The 17,613-nt window shown below is 54.3% G+C and overlaps 1 protein-coding gene across 1 annotated transcript in view; it reads left to right on the top strand.

The window, feature by feature from the left end:
- Positions 1–4,268: 4,268 nt before the first annotated feature.
- LOC106733060 (uncharacterized) overlaps positions 4,269–17,613 on the top strand; it is a 48,474-nt gene continuing 35,129 nt past the window's right edge. The window contains exons 1-2 of the mRNA XM_075908210.1: positions 4,269–12,676; positions 17,227–17,349. Coding sequence (XP_075764325.1) covers positions 12,616–12,676; positions 17,227–17,349 — 184 coding nt within the window. The 5' untranslated portion in view covers positions 4,269–12,615. The remainder of the gene's footprint in view (positions 12,677–17,226; positions 17,350–17,613) is intronic.

Consider the following 17,613-nt stretch of genomic DNA (forward strand, 5'->3'; position numbering starts at 1 on the left):
CTAAGGGCTCAACACCAGGAACCCAACCCCCAAATGGGATTAAACACCCCCAATACATCTAACTTTATGGATGTACTGCATCCAGATCTGGGCCCCCCACTACAGAAAGGATGTGGATGCATTGGAGAGAGTCCAATGGGGGCAACCAGAATGCTGAGGGGGCTGGAGCACATGACCGGTGAGGAGAGGCTGAGGGATTGGGTTAAGAAGCTGGAGATGGGGTGGAATTAAAATGATGAGGGGCTTGGAGAATGTGACTTATGAGGAGAGGCTGAGGGATTGGGGCTTGTTCAGTCTGCAGAAGTGAAGAGCGAGGGGGGATTTGAGAGCAGCCTGCAACTCCCTGAAGGGGGGTTCCAAGGAGGCTGGAGAGAGGCTGTTCTCAGGGGGGGCAGATGGCAGAACAAGGAGCAATGGGCTCAAGTTACTGGGGGAAGATCTAGGTCGGATATTAGGAAAAACTATTTCACCAGGAGAATGGTGAAGCCCTGGGCTGGGTTCCCTAGGGAGGGGGTGGAATCTCCATACCTAGGGGTGTTTAAGTCTCGGCTTGACAGAGCCTGGCTGGGTTAATTGAGTTGAGGCTGGTCCTGCTTTGGGCAGGGGGCTGGACTCGCTGCCTACTGAGGTCTATTCCAGCCCTGGGATTCCATGATTCTATGATCTTTCATTGTGTAAAACTTTGACACAGGAAAAGCTCATAGGTTAGCTCCCTTTATGAGCTCCCTCCAGGTTGCTCCCCCCAGGTGACAATTATTTACACTGGACTTGGTAGTCAACAAAAGTGTTTGTATAAAGTACAAAAATAGTAGTTGCGAGTGAATATAGACAGATCAAAGTAAGTTACTAAATTAAAACGAATAAAAATGCATAGCTAACTTTTATCCACTAAGAAACTTGTTACGTGCAAATTCTTACCCTAAAAAAAAGTTTCATGTAAAAGCTTTAAATCAGAGTTAAACCCTTTTACTCTGACTTGCGTCTCTAGCCCTTCGGAGTTCTTCCGCTATCCCCTGAGGGCAAGCCAGGCAGTTTCAAAGGTGGCAGAAGACAAAGGGCTGATGGCTTCCCTTTGATTAAACAGACTTTCCCCCAGGGCAGGAAACTTTTGTTTGGCTTCCCCTCTTCCGTGGAAAAACACCAGGTTCAAAATGGAGTCCAGTGCACGGGGGTGTGGATACAAGTTTTCCTAGGACCAGCCACCATTGCAGGGCAAACAAATCTGTTTCCATGTTGTTTAGGTGATCACCAAGCCATTAAAACACTAAACAGATTTACACTTCACAGCTAGGAGTGACACATGCAGAAAAACAGGGAAGACAGATCCAGCAGATTGTAACTCAAATTGACACGTTACCTGGTCTGTTTTGCATAAAGCTTCTTCAAGTTATGCATATTCATGTTCCTAAGCCATGGAGGGCTGCCATAGGCTCCACCATATTTAGAAGTGTGGGGGACTGGCTAGCATGGGGGAGCAAGAAGGGGTGGTGGTCTGGCTGTGGGGGATGGGGAGCAGGATCTGACTGGCTGGTTAGCTCGAGGGAATTAGGAATGGGATCAGAGGATCTCGCCAGGCTCCGGTAGCAGGGACTGTCATGAACAGGCGGCGTGGTGACCAGCACCTGGTGACTAAGTGGTTAACTCAGGTACCTAGCAAAAGTGTTGGCCAGGAAAGGTCAGGGAGTCAGCCAATAAAAATGCAGATAAGAATTTCAAACTGGGAAAGGGGGGTTTTTCTCTCCCTTTTCTTCGTTTGAGATCAGAGCGTTTTCTCCCAGGGATTGGGGGGGACGGGAGACACTTTCCTCTCCAAGAACAGGCTTCTTGAAATGAGCAAGTAGGGAAAAGTGTAGCTAGTCTGTCAGGGTGCATCATTCTCCTTGTGCGGGGGTTTGGAAATCGTGTCTGAGCTGGCTGGTTGTTTTTCTCTTTGGTAACCAAGCCTCACAGCCCAGGGACTTTCCCTGAGTCTGTGTCAACTGTGGCTATTTGCCACCCAGCCAATGTACTGCGCTTGCAACAGTAGTTTTGTTTTGATAATAAAAGAGTTTTCTTTTTATTCTAATTAACCAGGATTGGTTGATTGCGATGTCCCTAGAGTTAAGTGCCTGGTGACAGGGGCAGAGTCCATTATTCTCTGCAGTACAAGGGGGAGGACGAGGTGCAGCGGGAGAAGATCGCGGCCAAGAACTCGCTGGAGTCGCTGGCCTTCAACATGAAGAGCACGGCCGAGGACGAGAAGCTGAGGGACAAGCTGGCGCCCGAGGACAAGCAGAAGATCCTGGACAAGTGCAATGAGGTCATCAACTGGCTGGTCCGCAACCAGGTGAGGGGGGCTGGAACTGGGGGGCGGGGAGGAGTGGGGGGCCAGGCGTGGCTGGAGGTACATGGTGTGGGAGGGGGGAACCAGAACTTGGGCAGAGAACCCAGCAGTCCTGGGTGCCAGCTCCCCCCTGCTCTAACCACTAGACCCCACTGCCCTGGCAGAGTTGGGGGTAGAATTGGGGCCCCCCCACAGTTATCCTGGGGGTGGGACCCTCCCTCCTGTAGCAGCTGGGAAGGCCTGTGCCTGCACCTGGGCGCCTCTCCCAGCAGGAGTCTGGCCTCAGCTTCAGCTGCTGCAGGGACCCTACATGGGTCTGGAACCCAGGGGTGGGGCAGCAGGGGGGAGGCTGTTACAGAGGCGGGGGGGGGGGGGGGAGGGACCTGGGGCAGCCTCCCGTTGGGCCTGTGCAGGCCAAACAGGGCTGGAAGCCCAGCGCTCGGGCAGACCCAGCAGCTCCCCTGGCTCCTTGCAGTCTCCTTCCTGGGGGGCATGAGGAGAGGAGCCCGGGCCCCGTGGTCTTCCCCACACCCCAACCTTGGTGGAGGGAGGCTCCCCACATTGAGGGGCCCTGGGGAGCAATGGGTGGGGCTGGGCACTCTCTGTGGAGCCTGGGTGGATGCCACATGGGAGGCAGGGGGTGCACTGGGGCTGGCGTGCAAGGGGTTAACTCCCCTTCACACACCCCCCCAGACGGAGGAATACGAGCACCAGCAGAAGGAGCTGCAGAACCTCTGCAACCCCATCATCACCAAGCTGTACCAGGGCGCCGGCGGCGGGATGCCCGGGGGGATGCCTGGGGGGTTCCCTGGGGCCGGCGGGGCAGGGGGCGGCTCCTCCGGACCCACCATCGAGGAGGTGGATTGAGACCCGCCACGGAGCCCCCCCTCCCCCCGCCAGTCCCCCCACACAGCGCACATCCACGGGGAAGGGGCTGGCTTCCCCACGGCTTTCCCATGAGCCTCTGCTCCAGTGGGGACCGCCCCCCCCATAACTAGCCCTTGCTTGGAGGGGGGAGCCAACCCCTCCCCCACCGCTGCCCTGAGAATCCGGCTCGCAGAATAAATTACTGCGGGTGTTTCCTGTGCTGGGCGGGCCCTGCCTCGTTCCTGCTGGGTTGGAGGGTGCTGGGGGGCAGGGCTTGGCACTGAAATCCTGGCCCAGGCCGTAGGGCGGGGCGGGGAGGAGCTGGGGGAGAAGGCAGGCCCTGTGTGACACCAGTGCTCCAGCTGAAGCTGCACCGGTGCCCTGGCTCAGCCGGTGCCCAGGGACGAGGGGGCTCCTGTGCTGGCCTGTCTCCCTTTCCCAAACATCGGCCCATGGGGCGATCAGGGGCTGACAGCAGCCAGGGCCGGGCACTGCCCAACAAAGGGTTAACCAGCTCCACAGGGCAACCAGCCACCGACCATGGCCTCTGGCCCTGCCATCGACTTCTCCTGCCACTGGCCAAGCCTCCCAAGGCACCTTCTTCGGGGGGCACCAGTTGCGGGGAGTGAGGGCCATGTGTGCCTCAGTTTCCCTTTTACTATACGTGGCTCTCCAGGGTACAGAAGTGTGACAGCTGCTCTGGGGAACGATGCAGCACTCGGGGGGGGGGGGGGTATCCCCAGGCTGGCCGGGATGCAGTGACCCCCCATCCCAAAGGGAGGATGGAAAAGCCCTGCTGCATCTGGAGTGAGAAGGGGCCAGTGGGGCTAAAGGGGGCAGCCGCTCTCCGTGGCCTGCAGGGACTGCTGGAGATCGGACCCCCAATGGCTCTGAGAAGCAGGGGGCAGCCCCGGGTCTGAACATCTGATGCCCCGTCCCCCGCTGCTCCTCTCCAGCAGGCCTATCCCACCTCTGGCCTCATGCTGGAGGCTGTGTGAGTCTGGCTAGGGTGCCGAGGGGGGGGGGTTAGTAGGTGAGGAGGGGGCCGGGGGGGGGCAGAACTGGCAGAGTGAAGGCAGTGGGTCTGAGCGGGGAGGGGAAGAAAAGCAGGCACCGGGGTCAGGGGTCACTGGTGTAAATTGGCAGGGGGTGGAGTCCTGGCCATGTGGCCTGGCCCAGCCTGGCTCCTGGGCTCCAAGGGCTGGGGAAGGTCCCACCTGGCTGCACGTGCCAGAGCCTCAGGCCGGAGCTGGCGGGGGAGGGCGCAGGTGCAGGCACAGAAGGGGGGGTGAATGCCACAGGCCGGTGCTTCCGGGGCCAGGTGCCAGCGCCCAGGGCTGGTCACCCGGGACTCTGAGCTGACAGGGAAGAGCTGGGCCCAGACCCAACATAGTCCAGGGCGCTTCATGCCACTCTGTTTAGTGCCCCGTCCATGCAGCCAGCTCTGGGGAGGCGCCATGGCAGACAGCAAAGGGGGAGATGTACCCGGCCCATGGTGGGAAAAGCCTATTGCCAGCCCATCAGGAGCAATAGTGAAGAGACCAAACCCAGAGCTCACTGACCATTCGCAGGAGACAGCCGGGGGGAGGGGAGAACCGTCCCCTGGCTGAGGAGCTACAAAGACATGTCCATGTCACCTGACGCTGGAATCCATCTGGAATTTGGCACTTTTCCACTGGGGTGAGGAACTGAACAAAGAATTCCTGCCCTAGGGCAACTGTACGTACAGCCGGGGAGTAAACAGTGATCGTCTCCAGCTGGTCCACAGCCCTGCCTCCCCACCCCAAGAGGACGCTTGAAAACACGGGAGGACCAAAGGCTGGAATGAGAGGGGCGGAGAGGAAGGCCTGGACCCATTTCTGGCCTGCGAGGAATGAAATAAGGGCGATGGAGAGAGATGATCACCTGGAACAAGGTCTTCTCCTGCGTTTCGCGTGTGTTAGGTTTTGTTTGGCTGAGTCACTTACTTTGTTCTGTCTGCTGCCACCTGCAACCACTTCCAGCCAGCTTCCTAGACTTAATAAAATCACGTGTGTGGTGCTAACCCCAGGGTCAATAATTGTTATCGCAGGCAGGGGAGTGCTGGGCCTCTCCCTTTCATTGATCAAGGGGGGGACGTGTTCTGAGCTTGCTCTGATGCAGCGGAAGATGGTCTCTGGTCCCAAGGGGGCCGTGCGCCTGGGGCTGTGTCACGTCCCTGAGACTGAGCCATCCCGTGTCTGGGTTGCTCTGCAGTGGGCTGTGCCCGCGCCCCTGTGCCGAGCCTAGAGGAGACCGGAGGGTCTCACGCAGCAGGGCAGGGTGGTGGGACACCCCAAAGCACTGGTAGGTGGGCTTGGGGGTATTTCAGCCCATCAACTGACAGTCTCCAGGCACTTCTATGACCGAACCCGTCACACCCACTCCCCTCCCTGAGCAGGAGATGGAGCCCAGGAGTCCTGGCTCCCACCCCCCACCCCCTGCTCTAACCACTATCCCCCACTCCCGTCCCAGAGCCAGGGATGGAACCCCAGCATCCTGAGCCCAGCCTGAGTTACAGCTGGAACAGCCCTGGGCTCTTCCACACAGAGGGAGGGCTCCTGTGAGCCAGGGCTGCCCATGGAGCCTCGTGCCCTGGCCCAGTTTCAGTGCCCTGGGCAGGGGTGAGCCTGATACTGTCTCCAGCCAGGCTGGCAGTGGCTCCAGCGGCTCGACGGGCACAGCCTCATGCTGGGCCCGCTGCCCTGGGAGGAGTGAGAGAACCCAGGCACCTTGGGTTTCAGCCCCACCCTGGTCTAACCACTAGGCCTCCCTCCCTCCTTCTCAGAGCCAAGGAGAGGACCCAGGAATCCTGATTTCAGCCACTCCCTCCCCCTACATCTGGCCTTTGTCTGGTGGGGCTACAGAGAGTCCTAGAGCAGGGGTGGCCAACTCGTTAGAGTAGAAGAGCCAAAATAGCGGTGGACAGAGTTTGAAGAGCCACATACTGGGGTGGAAAGTTGTTGAGAAAAAAAAATCCAGCCGTGCCGGGGGAAAATAGGTATCGGTATGCCGTCCCAGGGACGGGGCGCCAGGCTGGAGAGTGTTGGGGTCAGGTGGAGGGTTGGGGGGTTGAGCAAGCCGCAGGCTTGTGGCTGTGAGGGTGCAGGAGTTTGGGCTGGGGTGCATGAGGGGCTTAGGGCAGGGAGGTTGGGAGTATGATGGGCTCAGGACACAGATTTGCAGTGTGTGGATGGTGCAGGAGTGTTGTGGAAGGGGACTGGGGATGTGGGGTGCAGGAGTTTGGGGATGGGAGAGGCTTAGGACCGGGGGTTCCAGTTATGCTAGGCTCAGGTTTGGAGCATTATGATGCTGCAGCCAGATGGGGGTTTGGCCCCAATTGGGGGCTTGTTGGCCAGGCTTCATTTTTAAATAAAATATTATGTCAAACACAATGTGTTTCGGCGTTGTCTTTATTTCTGAGAGGGGCGGGGAACCTGTTCTGAGTCGGGGTCACTGACTCACAGAAAAGTCAATCGGGGCCACACAAGTGAGATGCAAAAAACAACCCCTCCGAAAACCCCCAAGCCTCACTAATGTGGCCCCAACTCTGCTGGTGGGGGCAGGGGACAGGGTGCTGGGGCAGGTGGCAGGGGACAGGGTGCTAGGGCAAGGTACTGGGGCAGGGTGCTGGTGGTGGGGTTTGGCCAGGGGGAGGGAGCAGGGAAATCTCAGCCAGTACCTGGGGATCCCAGGTCTCAGGAAGCACACAGGCTGCTCTTCCCCTCCTTTCCCCTCCCATAAATAGCTGTCACGCTTCCTGAAACGCCAGGTCTGTCACTGGGCCAGGGACGTCTTCCCCTGCTGCCTGTGGGTATGTCTACACTACCCCCCTAGTTCGAACTAGGGTGGTTAATGTAGGCAACCGGAGTTGCAAATGAAGCCTGGGATTTGAATTTCCTGGGCTTCATTTGCATGAAGCCGGCCGGCGCCATTTTTAAATGCCGGCTAGTTCGGACCCCGTGCCGCGCGGCTACACGCGGCACCGACTAGCTAGTTTGGATTAGGCCAGGGAGATTCCTAAACCTGAGCCATTCTTTTTAGGTGCCGATGGTCAATTTAAGGATTTGGTGTTAACAGTCTCAGATGTCACCGGAAATCTCCAGGGCAACATCTAGAAACCAGAAGCAAAGGGCTGGGCTGAGCAAAGTGGCTTAAGTGAACCAGCTGGCAGATCTGCTAGATAAGTGAGTCAGAGGGAAAGGCCGGGCCGGCCTGGAAGGGAGATACCAGGGGGTTGGTGAGCTCCTCACTGAGGTTAATGGTGATGTGAAACAGTGTTTGTGGGACAAACTGCGGGAAGGAGGAGAAGCTCTTGTTGCCTGCCCTGATCTGTTTCAACAATCCCGCCCCCGGCTGGGGTAAATCACAGGCAGAGGGTGTCACTTGGGTGGGAGGCAAAGGCCCCGCGGTACCCTGGGAAAGAGGGTGGGTGGGAGGCCGGGCCTTCTCCTCCCCCAGTTCACCGCCTTATTCCCGGCCCTGAGACCCATGCACAGCCAGAGGAGCCCAGACGGGCTGTCACCGGGCCCCACTGAGCAGGGGGAGCAAATCCCCAGGGCTGAGTGGAACCTGCAGCAGGTAACTCATGGAAATACTTCTCCCCAGGCAGCGGCCGTGTCCCACACTGGGTTTGGCCAGGTCACACAATTTGCCTCAATGGGTGGGGTGGAGGTAGCCAGCTCCTGTCTTTGGACATCTCTAGTGAGGCTGTCCAGGAGATAGATCCTGCCCCAGCCTGCACAGAGACGTGTGTCTCAGACGGGGGCCTTCAGGGGGAACTTGGGGCCCAAGAAGCCGCTGTGGGGAATGAGGACCCCAGGGGCTTGGTAGCTGGAGGCCGGCCCAGTTCGAAGGGGAAGGGGACCTGGCTTCCCAGGGCAGGGTCTGTCGCGGCTGGGAGCTGGCCAGGGGCAGGGGGCCAAGAGGGGACAGTGCAGGGGTGTCTCCCCATTGATTGCAGGGGGGGGGGCTGAGTGTGTACTCCCAGGCACCTCTCTCCTTGTCCAGGTTTAAGGGGACTTGTGGGTCTGATCTCCCTGAGGGAAGCATCCCCACAGCTGAATCTTTGGGGCAGGGATCAGAGGGGATCTGCCGGTCCAGCACACACCCAGGCCGGACACTGTTCCTGCTGCGCATGTCAAAGCTCCCGCTGCCCGCCGGAGACGGGGGATGATGCTCGTACCGAGGTTGCCCATGTCTGTGAGCAGGCCAATATATCGCCGGGGGAGGGGCTGACAATATCCCAACCGGGGAGCAAGGAGCCCAGAGAATCTGTCGGGGCCTGGGTCAGTCCTTTGTGTGGGTGCAGCCCTGGGGGTCGGCAGGGGTCCCGGTGCAGCTCCATGGCCAACCCTTCCCTCCCCCCAGCCACGAGACAGACGTGACCCGGAAACCTTCCCTGGCGGAAAGGGAACCCCTCGCTACCTGCATGCACGGAACAGAAAGGGCCTGGCCGGGGCAATAAACACTGGAAAGCCACATGGCTGACCCAGAAGTGGGGTACGGCAGCCGTCCTGGGAACTGCCGCCCTGCCACAAACTCGCTGGCAACCTTGTGCCTCTTTCCACAACACACACGGGTCCCACCGAAGAAACTGACCCGATGGGAAACCCCAGGACACTGTGGGAGACCCATGAGGTTTGGGGAAAGCGTCTGCACACGTGAGGGGCAGGGACAAGAGCGTCCCGTAAGCTAGAAGAGGCTTAGATGTGGGCATAGCAGCAAGCGCATCACAGGCAGTGAGAAGCATAATGCTGTGTGGCAGGGGAAACTGAGGCACAAAGTTTCATGGCATCGGTGGCTAAATGCCAGGAACCATACACTTTAAGACTTTGCTGTCTGCATTCTTGGGTAATGCTGCACCCAAAACGTTTCCAGGTGCCGGGCGACAGAGCTAGAACTCCGTAATCACGCCTGTGCATGGATCACACGGATAATGACCCTGGCTGGGTGTGTAAGCAGAGACTAACAAACATTTCAGGCACGCGGGCTCCGCATTGAACACTGTCCAACAGTCTAGCAGTGAGCTCGGGCGGGAGGCCCGAGAGTGAGGGGGGATTTGAGAGCAGCCTTCAACTTCCTGAAGGGGGTTCCAAAGAGGCTGGAGAGAGGCTGTTCTCAGTAGTGACAGATGACAGAACAAGGAGCAATGGGCTCAAGTTGCGGTGGGAGAGGTCCAGGTTGGATATTAGGAAAAACTCTTTCCCTAGGAGGGTGGTGAAGCACTGGGATGGGTTCCCTAGGGAAGTAGTGGAGTCTCCATCAATAGAGATTTTTAAGTCTCGGCTTGACAAAGCCCCGGCCGGGTTGATTTAGTTGGGATTGGTCCTGCCTTGTGCAGGGGGCTGGACTTGATGACCTCCAGCTCTACGATTCTATGATTCTCTGAGGCCACCTCCCCCGAGTTTAATGAAAATAGGCTTCTGAGTGTGAAGAACTGAAAGATTCTTTCTGCAAAATATCTAAAGTACCACGTCATTTCAAAGTTACAGGCGGCCGAATGTGCCTGTTCTGTCTGGATGCCTGTAGCCGTCCTGGTGGGAGTTAGAGATGTGAAAAATACACGGGATTTACCGACCTAGCCCTGCAAAGCAGGGCCAGTAGCGCTACAGAAGGGAGACAGCGGCCGGGATCTGGAGACACTGCTCTGTGCATAGTCTCGCTTCCCGTGAGCCTGGACTGGGCTGGGTCCTGCCAGGACATGGGGCCAGGCACCTGCTGCCAAAGCCCCTTGTGGGGCTTGGATGTTCCCCTGGAAATGGGACAAAGCTTGAGCTGAGCACAAGGGGATCCCGCCTGGGGCAAAATCTCTCTCGAGGCGGGAAATTGGCCAATGGGGGCGGCCTCCAGACACCCAGAGACCCCAGATTAGCACCCAAGCTGCCTGCAGGAAACATCAGACTGAACAGGGGAAGGATCAGGCCCGAGGTGGGAGGCGTCCCAAGTGATGAGAACGACTGTCCGGGTACAAAAGTGCAGGGAGCAGGTGTCTGAGAGTATCAGGAGCAACTGGCCAGTTTTGTTTTGTTTTGCTTAGTGACCGACTTTGATCCGTCTGCCACTTGCAGCCACTTCACTGCAAATCTTAATACTTTAAAGTTTAATACTCAATGAAATTCCTTGTGTTTCTGAACAAACCCTGCGTAAATAATTGTTCCCTGGGGGGACGAGAGCTGGGCACGTCTCTGCTTCAGTGATAAAGGGGGGAGCATGTTATGGGCTTGCTCTGTGTGAACTTTAAACAGGGAAAGACGGATTGATTTGGGGTTCTGGTCCCATTGGGCTGTGCCCCTGAGATCTGGGACGAGTCCCTTTCATGGAGCCTTCCCCAAGCCGAGCCGTGTGGAGTGCCTGTGTCACTCTGCAGTGGGCTGGGACCCCAGTGCTGTGCCAGGGCTGGAGGAGGCCGGTGGGCCTGACTCAGCAACACAGGATACTGGGATAGCAGTTCAGCAGGCTCCGGTGTTTTCAGCCCATCAGGTGACAGTTTTGAGGGGGTCTCTGTGACCCAGCCCGTCACATCCCCTCCCCTCCCCTCCTCTCTTGCATCTCTCCCTTCTGTTTTGTTCTCAACTGCACTGGTCGACCTGGCTAGATTCCCCAGTCCTGAGCCATGTGCCTGGATCCACAATTTGCAGTGGGATACATCTGGCATCCCTCCCTTCCCAATTGACTCACTGGGCCCTGGCTGTGCACCTCACCCTCTCCGATCCCTGTCTTTGCTCACAGGCAGGGCGGTGGTAATTACCTCTTGGTCCTTCGAATGAGCCATTCTGGGTTTCTGGCAAACAGCTGGCGGGATGCCCACGGCGGATCTGAAACAAGGGCTGAGCCAGTGACACCTCTGGAGGGGCAGGGCCGCTGCCTGGGTATTTAGGGGCTGAGAGGAGGTGGCTCTCAGGTGTGGGGATGAAATCGGCAGAGGTGAGAGACACCAAGGTGAGTCGGGAACTCCAGAGAGACCTGGTCGAGGCAGGCTCGTGGGCAACGGGATGGCAGATCAGTTTGGATAAATGCAAAGTAATGCGCGGTGGGGGATGGTGAGTTTGAAGAGCTCCAAGACTCAGCAGGTTCTAACTCAACCGAGGGAAACCAGGGAAGGGACCCGAGTGTCCCTGGAGGAGGAGCCGTGCTCACCTTGGCTCGCCGCGCTGCTGCAGAAGAGAAAAGCCAAGAAGGACGTTCGGCTGCCAGAGGGGAAGGAGAACTACATGGAAAATACTGTGGTGCCCTGTCCGGACCGGCAGGATGCTCTGGCCCTGGGGTGGGCAGTGCCGGTCGCCCCGTCTCAGAAGGGATATCTCAGATCTGGAGCCAATGCGGATGGGGAAGGGGAAAACCGGCCCAGGGCAGAGCCCAGCAGCCGGACTAGAATCCTGCTGGTTCCACCGGCCTCGCTTCTGCAGTCATGGGAGCGGGAAAAGGTGCTTTGCTGTGGGGTGGCTGGGTGGGCAAGAAGAGACTGTGGGGCCACGGGGCAAAGCACATGACAGCAGCTTGTCAGAAATGTCAGCGAGAGAGAGCAAGTGTTTTCCTAAAGAAAGGTTTAAATACTCGAATTTAAGGAGGGGATAGAAACAGCTTGGAAGTCCATTATAACAGCAATGAAATAACTTTTTACATGGTTTAAACAAATTTTGTTCCATATTTTTAGTGGTAAAAATTGTGTTGGATTCTGTTCATTTGTGTAATATAGTAACCTAAGTAGTTTTTTAAATGTAGCTTGAGGGAATATGTCTCTCTTGCAGGATTAGCGAGATCTAAGATCTTTGCAGGTGGGAGTGAAATAAAAATGCAGGCACAGCGCAAGAGAGAGTGGGAGTAGGATTAAAATACAGTCCCACACAGGGCTGTATCAGAGAACTCCCATTCTGTTATCTCTGGGAATGTCTGAGGCATTGTACAGCGGGGAACAAACTTTACTCTGTTGAAAAATGCAGGTTTGAGTGACCGAAACATTGTGAAAATGAGTGAAAAAAATTCCTAGAAAAAAACTTGAAAATAATGAAATGGGGACACTTGCAGAATTATGAGGTTTTTTCACATCCAGGTGGTTTTTCTTTCCAATGCTGACTGCAACATTTAGATTTAAATCAATGTTCAATGACCTTAAATGCTTGGAAATGCGCCAAACCCATATACTTTGGCTTTTCAGTATGGTCAATAATTGGGTCAACCCAGAATATTTTTTTGTCCAAATGCTTTAGAATGGGGAGAGAACCAAACAATCAATTCTGGCACAATTGTGTTGCCTGGTGTGACCCTCCTGATTCTCGGCTGTGATTCCCTTCCCAGCCTCCTTTCTGTCGTGACTCTCGCCAGCTCCCCTCCGGCAGAGCTTACTGCGCCAGCCGTGAGAAGGCTCCATTCAGCTCCCAGCCCAGCCCCGGGCTCCTCCCAGCACCATGGGGGTTTCCTCGCTGCTCTGCCTCCTCCCTGCTCTCCTAGCGACAGCCAGTGCCCAAGGTGAGTCGTCCGCAGCTGAAGCCACTTAACCCTCCTGGACTTCGATCCCTCGCGCCCCTCCCTGACCAGGGCCCCTCCCGCACGTGCAAAGCGCTGGGACTAGCTCTGGGGATACAGCGGACTGTTGACACAACGGCTGCGGTAGCGGCGTGACCACGGCGCTGGAGCGGGGCTGGCAGAGCCCGTAGTGCAGATGCCACCTGCCCCAGTGGAAGGGGGTTTCCCCCCTCGAGGAGCTCACATCCTGAGCGAGGGGAACATGCCCCCTTGGACTCATCCATACACACTTCGATCGGCCAATCCCAGGGGACACAGGAACACTGCTGGAGGAGTGAATTGGGGGCACAGATGCCCCTGACGTGGAGGGAGAATAGGTCACGTGCTCCACCCCCAATTGCTTCTTTGCCCTCCGCAGGCCACTTTCCAGTATGTCCTCCCCCTTCCTGTAATGGGGGGCCCCACACTGGACACAACACACCAGACGTGGCCTCAGCAGTGCCAAACGGGGGGAATAGTCACTTCCTCATGGCCACAGAGCCAGTTACATAGAATCACAGAATCCTATGGCTGGCAAAGACCTCAGGAGGTCGTCAAGTCCAGCCACCTGCCCAAAGCAGGACCAGCCCCAACTCAATCAATCCAGCCAGGGCTTTGTCAAGCCGAGACTTAAAAAACTCTAGGGATGGAGATTCTACCCCCTCCCTAGGGAACCCAGCCCAGGGCTTCCCACCCGCCTAGGGAAATAGCTTTTCCTAATATCCAACCTAGACCTCCCCTATGTAACTTGAGACCGTAAGAACATAAGAATGGCCATATTGGGTCAGACCAATGGTCCATACAGTGCAATATCCTGTCTACTGACAGAAGCCAATAGCACATGCACCAGAGGGAGGGATCACAATAGGGAATCCTCACGGAATCTCTCCCCTGTCCCCCACTTCCAGAGAAACAAAAGCAAGGGACACCATTCCTACCCATCCTGGCAAATAGCCATTGATGGGCCTAACCTCCAGGAATCTATCTAGCTGTTGTTTGAACCCTGTTAAAGTTCTAGCCTTCACCACATCCTCTGGCAAGGAGTTCCACAGGTTGACTGTGTGAGGAGTGAAGAAAAACTTCCTTTTGTTTGTTTTAAACCTGCTACCTATTCATTTCATTTGGTGACCCCTAATTCTTATATTGTAGGAACAAGTAAATAACTTTTTCTGATTCGCTTTTTCCACATCAATGAATATTTGACAGACCTCTATTTTATCACCCCTTAATCTCCTCTTTTCTGAGCTGAAAAGTCCAAGTCTTTCTAATCTCTCTTCATATGGTACCCATTCCAAAACCCTCATCATGTTTGTTGCCCTTCTATGAAGCTTTTCCAATGCCAGTATATCTTTTGTGAGATGAGGCAACCAACATCTGTATACAGTATTCCAGATGTGGGCATACCATGGATTTATATAGAGGCACTAAAATATTTTCTATTTTATTCCCTATCCCTTTTTTAATGATTCTTAACATTCTGTTTGCGTTTTTGATCATCGCTGCACAGGGAGTGGATGTTTTCAGAGAAATATCCACAATGACTCCAAGATCTCTCTCTTAAGCTGTTGTAGCTAAATTAGTCCCCATAATATTGTAGATTTAGTTTCATTTATTTTTTCCAATGTCCATTACTTTGCATTTATCAACATTAAATTTCATTTGACATTTTGTTGCCCAGTCACTTAATTCAGTGAGAACTTTTTGAAGTTCTTCACAGTCTGCTTTGGTCTTAACTATTTTGAATAGTTTGGTATCATCTGCAAACTTTAGCATCTCAGCTGTCCTAAGGCCGCTCTGGTTGTTTAGCCAGTTTCTTGCTTCTGATGGACTTAAAAAACATTTGGCTATTATTTTTTGAGTTTTTGGCTAGCTGCTCTTCAAACTCCTTTTTGGCTTTTCTTACTATATTTTTACACTTAATTTGACAAAATTTATGGTCCTATTTTCCTCACTAGGATTTGACGATATCTTTTTATCTCTCTTTACTTTTTTTCACCTGGTTGTTAAGCCACGGTGGCACTTCTTTGATTCTCTTACTCGTTTTTTATATGTTTGTATATACATTGAAGTTGGGCCTCTATTATGGTGTCTTTGAAAAGTGTCCATGCAGCTAGCAGAGATTTTACTTTTGTCACTGCACCTTTTAATTTCTGTTTAACTAACATCCTCATTGTTGGGTAGTTCCCCTTTTTGAAGTTAAATGCCACAGTGTTGGGCTGCTGAGGTGTTTTTCCCACCACAGGGATGTTAAATTTTATTACATTATGGTCGCTATTTCCAAGCAGTCCAGTTATATTTACCTCTTGAACCAGGTCCTGTGTTCCACTTAGGACTAACTCAAGAATAGCTTCTCCCGTTGTGGGTTCCAGAACCAGCTGCTCCAAGAAGCAGTCTTTTAAGGTATCAAGAAATTTTATCTCTGCATCCTGTCCTGAGGTGATGTGTACCCAGTTAATATTAGAAATCCCCCACTATTACTGAGTTTTTTATTTTGGTAGCCTCTCTAATCTCCCTTGCCATTCATAGTCACTATCACTGTCCTGATCAGGTGTTCGATAATATATCCCCACTGCTATATTCTTATTATTGGAGCACGGAATTACTATCCATAGAGATTCTATGGAACATTACAGCTCATTTAAGATTTTGACTTCATTTGATTCTTCATTTTCTTTCAGATATAGTGCCACTCCCCCACCAGCACGACCTTTTTTGTCCTTCCGATAGATTTTGCACCCTGGTATAACTGTTGATTGTCCTCATTCTACGAAGTTTCTGTGATGCCTATTATATCAATATCCTCCTTTAAAACCAGGCACTCTAGTTCACCCATTTTATTATTTGGACTTCTAGCATTTGTGTATAAGCACTTTAATAATTTGTCACTGTTTATCTGTCTGCCATTTCCTGATGTGTTAGACTCTTATTCATTTGATTGTGTCTCATTTGATCTGACCCAAACTTCCATCCTCTTCCCCCGACTAGAACACAGAGCATCTCTATTAATAGACCATCCTCTAAGAGATGTCTCCGTCCAATCCATGTGCTCCTTCATACCCATTGGCTTTTCCCCAGTCCTTAGTTTAAAAACTACTCTACAACCCTTTTAATGTTAAGTGCCAGCAGTTTGGTTCCATTTCAGTTTAGGTGGAACCCTTCCTTTCGATACAGACTCCCCCTATCCCAAAAGTTTGCCCGATTCCAAATAAATCTAAACCCTTCTCACTACACCATCGTGTCATCCGCGCATTGAGACTCTGCAGCTCTGCCTGCCTACCCAGCCCTCTGCATGGAACTGCAAACATTTCAGAGAATGCTACCATAGAGGTCCTGGATTTCAGTCTCTTTCTGAAGACCTTAATTTGGCCTCCAGAACCTCTCTCCTACCCTTCCCTATGTCACCACAAGCACCGGCTCCTCCCCAGTACTACGCATAAGCCTATCTAGATTCCTCGAGAGATCCTCAACCTTTGCACCACGCAGCCAAGTCACCTTACGGTTCTTCCAGTCACCACAAACCCAGCTAGCTATGTTTTTAATGATTGAATCCCCCATTACTGACACCTGCTGTTTCCTAAAAAGTGGAGTTCCCTCCCCCGGAGATGTATCCTCAGCGCGAGAGGATCCTCCAACATCCTCTGGAAGGAGGGTCCCAACAATGGGATCGTTTCCCTCTGCTCCAGCTGACTGTTCTCCTTCCCTGAGCCTTTCACCCTCCTTAACAGCACAGAGGTTGTCTGACCAGAGGTGGGCCAGTTCTACAGCATCCTGGAAAACCTCATCTGCGTACCTCTCGGGCTTCTTTAGCTCCTCCAGTTCAGCCACCCTGGCCTCCAAAGCCCGTATGTGTCTCTGAGGGCTCCTTGCACTGAATGCACACGTACGCCACCCGCCCACAGGGCAGGTAATCACACATGCTACATGGCGTGCAATAAAGAGGACAGCCCCCCCTCCGCTGCTGCACTTCTGCCCCCGTCCCTTCCGACAGAGAATTCGGTTATTGACGGGGATTTTATTTAAATCAGGTAGTTTTGGTTTCAGTTTAGTTTCAAAGTTTTAAAGAATGGCAAGTGTACTTCACCCCCTTCCCACTCCCCTTCGAAGCTCCCTCACCAAACTCCCTGTGAGCTGCCCCTGTTCTGCAAAGCTCCCTGGTCTCTTAGTAATGGGCTTTGTAAAGCCCTGGTCTTCTTGATAGCCCCGCCCCCTGACTAAGGTTTGACTAATGAACAGAGGGTTCTAGATTTCAAGTCCTCATTAAGAAACTCGCAGCTTCCAACTCCCGGCCACAGGACACGGTCCTTCAAACAAACAGTCCAGATGCTCATGATCTCTAGCCCGGGTACGGCAGCAGGCCTGTCATTGAAATTGTGGAGTTGTGGATGGTCCTGGAGGCAATTGGGCTCCTTAACCCCTCGGCTTGTTTGGAGCAGGGGGAGACTCGGGCTCAGGGACGTGTCCGAGCTGACACTGTTACCTCAGTGAGAAGGAAACACTCGCTCTTCTTCCTCCAGCGGGGACCCTGACATGCAACGTGGGCTTCGGCTCAACGGAGGCCTGTGATGTGGCTACAGGGACCTGCCAAGACGACCAGGCAACGGGCGGCTGCCTCTCCGTGGCAGAAGAAATTTCCCTGGGTAGGTGACTTTGCCTTCACCTCAGGCACATCTTACCCTGCCTCTGTCCCCTCCCTCGGCACCAGAGCCACCCCAACACCGCCCCTCCTGGAGCCCTGGCACAGCACACTCCAACTGGGCGCAGTGCTGGGTTGATTCCGGCACTGTTCCAGTCTCTGACGCATCAACGGGCAGGCCAGGCAGTCTGGAGGCCTGGACCCGCTGGTCAGTTGCAAAGCTCCCATTGACTTCAGGGGCCTGGTTTGACCCCCAGGTGCTAGTAAT

This window comes from Pelodiscus sinensis, chromosome 24 (genome assembly GCF_049634645.1).
Source record: "Pelodiscus sinensis isolate JC-2024 chromosome 24, ASM4963464v1, whole genome shotgun sequence".
Lineage (NCBI taxonomy): Eukaryota > Metazoa > Chordata > Testudines > Trionychidae > Pelodiscus > Pelodiscus sinensis.